General features: G+C 50.7%; 1 protein-coding gene across 1 annotated transcript; it reads right to left on the bottom strand.

The window, feature by feature from the left end:
- Window positions 1-5,835: 5,835 nt before the first annotated feature.
- PTGER1 (prostaglandin E receptor 1) lies at window positions 5,836-8,969 on the bottom strand. Its single transcript, XM_043976158.1, has 3 exons — window positions 8,805-8,969; window positions 7,054-7,954; window positions 5,836-6,418 (listed from the first exon to the last, which is right to left on the bottom strand). Exons 2-3 carry the CDS (start codon window positions 7,933-7,935, stop codon window positions 6,170-6,172), a joined length of 1,131 nt encoding a protein of 376 aa, XP_043832093.1. The 5' UTR covers window positions 7,936-7,954; window positions 8,805-8,969; the 3' UTR covers window positions 5,836-6,169.
- Window positions 8,970-9,047: the final 78 nt, after the last annotated feature.

The raw sequence follows: 9,047 nt of genomic DNA, 5'->3' as shown, positions 1-9,047 counted from the left end.
GGTGCAGTGGATAAAGCACCAGCCCTGGATTCAGGAGGACCTGAGTTCAAATCCAGCCTCAGACACTTGACACTTACTAGCTGTGTGACCTTGGGCAAGTCACTTAACCCTAATTGCCTCACCAAAAAAAAAAAAAAGACTTGGGGATATAAAGGATTGGAAGAGCAGTCACCTTACATGTGCATTGGAGGATGTATTCTGTTTTGCCCCAGAGTATTTGCTCCAAATAAATATATACAAAGCAAATAATATAGGGGATAAATAGGAAGCAATCAAAAGAGGGGATACACTGGAATTAAGAAGGCTTCCTGCAGAAGGTGAGATTTCAGCAGGGACCTAAAGGAAGTCCGAGAGGTCAGAGGTCTAAGTGGAGGAGAAAGAGTAGTCCAGCCATGGAAGACAGGCAGAGAAAATGGTCTAGGAGAAATGAGGGGAAGTTACAAAGCAGAAAATTTGGGTTTGAAGTAAGGGAAAATTTCCTAACAGTCACCCTGGAATGGAAAAAGCTGCTTTGGAAAGTAGTGGGCTCTTGTTGGATGTACTGTAAACTGTATACTTTTTGGAGATGCTGTAAAGCATTCCTACGATCACATTTAAAGTCCGAAGTGACCTTAGAGGTCACCCGGTCCAGCCCCCTTGTTTTTAGATGTGGAAAGAGAGGTCCAGAGAAGTTCAGGGATTTGCCCTGGATCACACAGAGCTGGGATCTCAGTCTAGGGTCACAGATTCCACATCCATCCAATACTTTTGATATTGTTGATTTTTTAAAAACCAAAGTAAGTTTCCAACTACATCACTGAAGAGAACATCCCATATGGTTTCTATTAAATTTCATCTTGTCAACCAGCAAACCCCCTCTGTCTCAGGAAGGTGATTGTAGTTTAGGTATGGGTGGGTCTCCAAGGCCCCTTCCAGCTCTGAGATTGCTGATGATAAGCCTAAAAGTCCTTAAAGGAGCCTGGATTGAAAACGGAGATTATGGTAAGAAGAGTGGATCTGGGAAGGGGCTGGGAAAGAAAGGGTTAAAAGGGTCTGTTTGGAGAGGGGACAGTAAAAGGAGGGAGGGGCCCATGTATGAGTAGTTGTTGTTCAGTCACATCGGGACTCTTCATGACCCCATTTGGGGTTTTCTTGGCAAAGATCCTGGAGTGGTTTGCCATTTCCTTCTTCAGCCCAGGAATGGGAAATTAGAAGACTTGTGAGTGACCCTTGTTTAGGCTCTTATCACCTGGACCTCTAGTCTCCAAACTAGACTTTCCATTTCCCTTCTCCCATCTGTCTTCCACCTAGATACCAAATTGATATTCCCCAAACTCTTCTCTGACCATATCATCCACCCCTAACTTAAAAATCTCCAGTGTCTCTCTATTGTCTCTCAGATAACCTACAACACCCTCATACTAGCACTGAAAGCCCTCCTCGGTGGGGCTCTCACCTGCCTTTTACTTCAATAAATATTTGTTAAATACCTCCTCTGTGCAAGGCACTGTGCTAAGCACTGAGAATACCAAAATAGGCAAAAGCTCCCTGCCCTCAAAGAGCTTACAATCTAATGGGGGAGACAACATGCAAACACATTTTATACAAAGCAAGCTATATATAAGATAAATAGAAAACAAGCAAAAGGGGGGAAACGCTCGAATGAAGAACAGTTAGGGAGGCTTCATGCAGAAGGTGGGTTTTCATTGGGACTTAAAGGAAGCCAGGGAGGTGAACAGCCTTGTGGAACAGCCAGGAGGCCAGTCACTGGATCAGAGAATATGGGTTGGGGAGGAAGGTGTGAGAAGGCTGGAAAAGCAGGAGGGGCTGGCTGGCCTCTGAAGGGCTGTGGATGCCAAACAGAGCATTTTGAATGTGCTTCCCTCTGCAACAGGAGCCCCTGGGGTTTTTTCCTATCACTGCCCTTCATGCACTTCCTGGTCCAGTTATTCTGGCCTGTTAGCTGTTGCTTGTACGAGAGATCTCCGTTCCAGGCAGCTAGGTGGCACAGTGGATAGAGCACTGGCTGGATTCAGGAGGACCTGAGTTCAAATCCGACCTGACACTTAATACTAGCTGTGTGACTCTGGGCAAGTCACTTAACCCCAATTGCCTCATAAAAAAAAAAAAAAACCAAAAACGAGAGGTCTCCATTCTCTCTCAGGTTCATAATGGAAATGCACCTCACCTAGGACTCAGAGGATGTACAGGAGCTTCCTTCCAAGCACAGCCCAGGGACCATCTCCCTCCCCCAGCAGGCCTTTCTCAGATCTCCTCCATCCTTCCCCATGTTAGTGCTTTTCCTCTCTATGGATTACTTTGTGTTTCTTATGAATCTCCTCCAAGTAAAAATAATAATAGCTAGCACATATAGAGCTTTAAGGTTTGCAAAGGACTTTAAAAATATCTTCTCATTTTTCTTTTCTTTTTTTTTTTAATCCTGATGACTCTGAGAGTCCACAATGGGTCAAGATTGAACTAACCTTAACAATCAAGAATTGAGCTGTGGAAAGAATTCCATGAAAAGAAAGGACATTGGGGGCAGCTAGGTGGCACAGTGGATAAAGCACCGGCCCTGGATTCAGGAGGACCTGAGTTCAAATTTGACCTCAGACACTTGACATTTACTAGCTGTGTGACCCTGGGCAAGTCACTTAACCCTCATTGCCTCCAAAAAGAAAAAGAAAAGAAAGGAAAGGACATCAAGGCCTTGCAATACCAGAGGCATAAGCTGCCTGGCTATTATTATCTCTGTTTTACAGGTGGGGAAATGGAGACACACAGAAGTTAAGTGACTTGCCTAGGGTCTTCACAGCTAAGTGGCTGAGTCTAGAGGGTTTCTGCTCAGTTACAGCTGCCTTTGAGTAGAATGTAAGCTCCTTGAGGGCAGGGACTGTATTTGTATCTCTGGAATCTAGCACTTAATATCATGCAGCTAGCTGATTCAGTGGATAGAATTCTGGGACTAGAGTCAGGAAGACCTGAGTTCAAATTCAGCCTCAGAAACATATTAGCTGTGTTACCCTAGGCAAGTCATTTAACCTGTTTGCCTTAATCTACTGGAGAAGGAAATGGCAAACCACTGCAGTACCTTTGCCAAGAACACCCCATGTACAGCACTGGTGTGGTATTGTCCACCATGGAAAAAGCACTTAATACATGTTTGTTGAATTGAATTGAATGAGGGAATAGGGCTGTAAATGGAGGGAGGAATCTGAAGAAGAGGTTTGTTGAGGTGAAGGGCTGAGAAAGGAAGGGTCATATGAGGGGAGGAGACAGTGAGGGAAGGAGTTGGTAAAGTGTGGAGAGGGGGCAGTCAATGGAAGAGGGAAGGGGGAAAGGAGTATGGGAAGGAAGGCGCCCCACATCCTCCCATACTCTTTCATCCTGGACATTTCCTAACTTGCCACCTCATCATTACTCCTCTTCACCTCTTGCTCCAGGAACTGCCTCTCAAAAGGACTTGTCAGTTGCCTGGGACTATGTCACTTCTATCCTTGTAAACCCCATATTTAGTACAGTACTTGGCACATAGTAAGTACTTATCAATGCTTCTTGCTTTCATTAATTCATTGTGAGAGGAGAAAGTTGTGAGGAAAGAGGCTGTGAATCAGGTGATCAACTGGAATTTAAGAGCCTACTGTGTTAACTCCTGAGGATACAAAACCAAATATTACACAGCCCCTGCTCTGAAAGAGCTTAAATTCACTGGGAAGACAATGTACACACCTATAAGATAACTGATATTGGGGTAGGGGATAGCATATCTATGACCAATTGGTTTCCCCATCCCCCCCGAGTGATATAGTCACAGAAAGCAGAGGGTAGATTGCAGAGGAAATGAGGTATTAATATATTAGTGGAGATGCATCTACTTGCTGTCTCACCTTACAAAGTGCAGAAATATTTCTGTGATTGAATTGGAAGAGATGTTTAGGACTGGCTGAGAATTGGTTATGTCCCTGGAGGCCTTTAAATAGCTAATCCTGCCAGTCCCTGGAAGCAGTCAGTGGAGAATTCAAGAGAAATTTTAAGCCAGGAGCAACTTTGCAGCATGTCCCCTTTACCTACACCAGAGGGCAGCAAGCTATATGGAAGAGGGAATTTTTCTCTCCTCCCCTTCCCCCATCTGACATTCTGCTTAGTAATGGAGCTACTTACTCAGGAGAAAACACCCCATCCATCAGTTTTGGAGTTTATTTTAAGAGTTCAAGGAATAGTTGAGGGAGTTGGGAGACAAGTTCCAGTCAGACAAAGACACAGAGATGCAGGGACTTGAGGGAGAGAGCAATTTTAAGGAGTCTAACCAGAAGGCAACAGAGAAGAGCCCACAATGGGTCAAGATTGAACTAACCTTGACAATCAAGAATTGAGCTCTGGAGAGAACTCCATAAAAAGAAAGGACATTAAGGCCTTGCAATACTAGAGGCATAATCTGCCTGGCTAACTATGTTTACTGCCTCACTATTCATGATCCCCTCCCTGTGTCCACTTTTCCCATAGTTTTTTGTTTTTGTTTTTGGTTTTGGTTTTGTTTTTTTTTTTAATATTTGCAGAGAGGATTTTTTGTGGGGATGGGAAATGAGATGTTTTGTACCACTGTTTTTTTGTTTTGTTTTGTTTTGTTTTCAGGGTAATGGGGGTTAAGTGACTTGCCCAAGGTCACACAGCTAGTAAATGTCAAGTGTCTGAGGCTGGATTTGAACTCAGGTCCTCCTGAATCCAGGGCCGATGCTTTATCCACTGTGCCACCTAGCTGTTTGTACTACTGTTTTTAACGTTCCCTCTTAAATTAATGACTGCTTTGAGCTATTGTATCTACTGGCTGAGTGTTCATAGGAATCGCATTGATGGGGGCTTGTACTATTAGGTATGGTGACCCATAGAGGACCCCCAGAACTGTATAAGTAATAGCCACTCTCTGGAGACCCAAGCTGCAAAGATGTTTATTCTGAAATCAATGAGCTCCCCTTATATGGCTAAGTGTTTGTTGGTACAAAATAAATAAAAAGTAATCTGAGGACGGGCACTAGCAGGGAGATAATGAAAGGCCTCGTGTAGGAGGTGCCATTTGAGCTTGGTTCTAGGGGACACAGTGAGGATTGTGAGGGGAGGGGGTTTTTCAGCGAGGGGCTATGAAGGAAAAGACTAGGCAGGGAGCAGGGGCTAGGCTGGGAGGGGAGGCTGAGGGAAAGGAAGGCTGAGGTATTTCCTTTATTCCCCTTTCTGCCTTTGGCACAGCTTTGCCGCAGAGCAGGCTGGGAAGAGCCTTGAAGGGCCGGGGCAGCTCAACAGAGTTGTGCGCATGCTCTAGATCTGCCTCCGCTACTCTTCCCTTCCCCCCACCCCCACTTTCTTTTCCTTCCCCCTCCCCAGTCTGTGGTTGGGACTTGGCCTCTGGCTCGCTGTTGTCCGCCGCCCCACCCCTCCTGGTTGGATTTAGATCCTGGGCCGGGTTCCCTGGGGCTGCGGTCCGCCCAGTGCTGGGACGGGGGTGGGGTGGGAGTAGGTAGGGAGTTATGGGGATGGGCGACCCAGCCCCAGAATCATACTGTAGGCACTGTCGGATCGTGTGCCTGCTGCCCTCATCTGGCCCAAGGTGGGAAAACAGGCCCCTCGTGGCGGCGCTGAGAGCGCCTCTGCCTCCACCTTGTGGCCGAAGCCGTCACTGCCGCCTCCCTGCTCCTCCGCCCCTCCCTGCCTTCCCTGTCCTCTGCCCACCGGGGCAGTGAACTGGGAGAGCCACATAGTGTCAGAGGCTGGAAGGGATCTCACAGACCATCGATGCCCATGCTTCACTGAGGGCTGGGAGGCAAACCGCATCATCCGATCAGTGGCAGGGACACACACTCGAGGAAAATGCAAAATATCTTTATTTCCCTTGGGCTCCGCCCTGCGGACCACCCCTACCCCATCTCCCTCCTGGCCAGTGCCTGGAAGTCCCGGGTGAGCAGGAGGCAAAAGCTGCTGCTGCTGTTCGTCGCTCTCTCGTCGTCTTCCCATCCCTCCCCCACCTCGCAAGTAGGCAGTTTAATAGCTGCCCCGGTCAGTCTCTCTTAATTGCCCTCCCCACCTCCTCCCGGGCCTTCCTCCTTGGTTGACGCCTCGGGGCTTCACAGCTCCTTCTCAGTCCGGCACAAGCCTTGCGCAATCCAGCCTGGCCACTGACCCTAGCCCAGGTGGAAGACCACTAGAAGCGGCCAATGGTGCTGTGCTGAGAGGTGCGCAAGGAGCTAGTATCCCAGGCTCCCCTGGGCAAGCCCTTGGCCTCGTGCCAGGGCGGGAAGAGGCGAAGCAGCTGGCGCAGCACAGCTTGGCGCAGCAGGATGTAGACCCAGGGGTCCAAGATCTGATTCCAGGAGGCCAAACGAACTGCTAGGAAGAGCAGGCGATGCAAGGAGCCTGAGCTCCAGCCTCCCACGGCAAGCACCACCAACACCTGAGGAGGAAGGAGCGGGCAAGAAGGAAGAGGACAGAGGAGGAAGAAAGGGCAGCATTATAACAGTTTCTATTTCTTTTGTGATCCAAAGGGTCACTGAGCATTTTCTTTACAACTTCCTTAGGAGGTCCCATTTTGCAGACAAGGAAACTTAGGCTCAGTGAGTTTACATGACTTCTATCCCATGCCTCCTTTAGGGAGCCCACAACCAAGTGAGCAGGGGAACAGAGGAACAAGCCCAGGGCCAACACTGTCCAAACTGGGGGAAAGGAGCTTAGCTCTGGGAAGGGAAAGACCTAAGGTTTGAGATTCTGAAAGATGGGGAATCAAGAATTGGGACGTCTCTAGGGGTGGAGAGGCTCAGGAATTTCTCATGGAAGGCATTTGGAGCAGTGGTCTGGAAAGGAGAATGGGATGGAATGACTGGGGATATTGACTTAGATCGGGAAAATGGGACTGTTGGGATCATGGGCGTAAATATCCAAAGGTTCCTCCACACTCCAATTCTTCCTCCGAGGATTCCTTGGAGGAGTATATCCACTAGGAGACATCCACTTGCCCAAGGAAGCCGGCTTGGGGGTATCCATCAGGAGATGCCCACACAGGGAAGTCTGCCCAGGGGTGCATCCACTCACCAGTAAAGGGCTCCAGCAGATGCAGGATACCACCATGATGCCCACCAGCTGGCCAACCATCTCCACATCGTGGGCCCGAGCTCGGCGTGGGGCAGGGGAGGAATAGGAAGAGAAGGAAGATGAAGCCGAAGAGGATAAGGAGCCACCCCCTCCACCACGGGCCACCCTGCGACTGCTCCCCTGGCGCCGCCTCCAACGTGCTCGGACCAGTGAGAGTCCACTGAGCATGTTGCACACCAGGGCAGCGAGCAGAGAGGCCAAGCCGAGGCCAGAGAAGAGCACTGCCAGAATGGCCTCACCCCAGCCCCTTGGCTGGGCCAGTCCTATGAAGCACCAGGTTCCCGGGTACTGCAGCTCATAGCGCCCCACATGCAGCAGGGGCAGGAGAGCTATGCCTAAGGCAATGCCCCAAAGTCCCCCAAGTGCCAGGCGGGCTCGGGCAGCTGAGACCAAGCTGGCATGGAGCAGGGGTCGGGTCACTCCTACACAACGCTCCACTGCCATTCCACAGCCCAGCAGCAGTGGGCACAGGCCAAAAAAGACCATGCAGGCTCCCATGAATTGGCAGGCGGGTCCGGCAGGAGCCAGACCTGTGGCATAGAGCCGCAGGACCAGGGCCCCTGGGATCACATGGCCAGCAAAGTCTGTGGCCACTAAGCCCGTGGCAAAGAGCAGGAAGGGGGCACGAGTGCGGCGGCGGCGGAATCGGATGAAGGCCCGAGCAAGGATGGCCAAAGCCAGGACATTAGAGATGGCGCCCAGTGTCATGGAAAAGATGGGCATGGCTGGTGATGGGGCTGGGTGGGGTTCTGAGCTGTTGGTCTCTGGGCATGTTGAGTTCTCCCCTTGCCAGCTGAGGTTGTACAATGGGCAAAGGGACATGTCAGGTAGCAGTGGATGTCTGAGCAAGAGGAGAAAAAAGGAGAGGGAGGATGACAGCCAAGTCAGGAGGTCCCCATCCGATGGCTCCTCTAGTCTTCATTCCTTTATACTCCAGCGTCCCTGCGTTCCCCCACACCCCCCCCCACCTGCCCAGCCCTTCTTGCCCAGTATTACCTCTCCCCACTATCCCTGAGTCCTCATCTCTCAACACTGCCACCCCTACTTCCAAGCCCCACCCAATTACATTATCCATTATCTACCACCCTTGCCCTTATTCGGGACCCTGCAACCCCAAAGAATGGGGCAGATTTGCTTCATTCCCTTGCAGGTGGGATGAGGAGAGACCTTTGATCTGGATCTGATCCCAGGTATCCCAAGAAGGACCAGGAGGAAAGGGTAAAGGGGGCAGGTTCAGAGAGAGGGACAAAAGAAGCGGATGGTAGGTATGGGGCCAGATAGAATGGGAAAGAGATGGGACTGTGGGGACAGATGAAGCTGAGCAGAAACACTGAGCTAGACAGAGGGGAGAAGAAGACATGGGCAGACCAGGACTGAGACAGCTCCAGCAGAAAGGTTGGTGAGACAAGCAAGAAGGCAGAGGAGAGGGAAGAAGAGAGGGTGGGGATAAAGGGGAGGATCAGACCCAAGTTGGGGGATAGAAAGGTGAGGAGGGATAGAGTGGAGAAATGGGCAGATGACCCACTGGGTTGGGGTAGACAGATGAGGGGGAATAGAAGGGCTTCTCCCTGCTCTGCACTTTCCCAGGCAGCCCCACCCCAGCCCCTCAAGACACTGCTCCCTTTATCTCCCAGGCAGGATGAGCTGGGGAGCCCAGGCTCCTGGGCGCTGCCCACTGTGGCCTCTTTTACCTGATCCTCCTCTTGTGGCCCTGGGCCCCGGGGACCCATCCCTTCAGGCTCTGCTCCGCAGCAGCTCTCCCTCGCAGCCTCGGCGCCCAGCTGCTCTCTCCCCAAGGCCGTAGCTCTCCAGGGCCCCGGCTCACTGAGCTCAGGGGGGCGGCTCCTTTGCTCCCTCCCGCCCCCATCCCGCCTCCAGCAGCCTAGAGCCGCTCCTCCTGCACCACCCTAACCCCCTATCACCCCTCATCCCTC

Source organism: Dromiciops gliroides, chromosome 1 (assembly GCF_019393635.1).
Source record: "Dromiciops gliroides isolate mDroGli1 chromosome 1, mDroGli1.pri, whole genome shotgun sequence".
In the NCBI taxonomy this organism is placed as follows: domain Eukaryota; kingdom Metazoa; phylum Chordata; class Mammalia; order Microbiotheria; family Microbiotheriidae; genus Dromiciops; species Dromiciops gliroides.
This window is presented reverse-complemented; position numbering and strand designations above follow the sequence as displayed.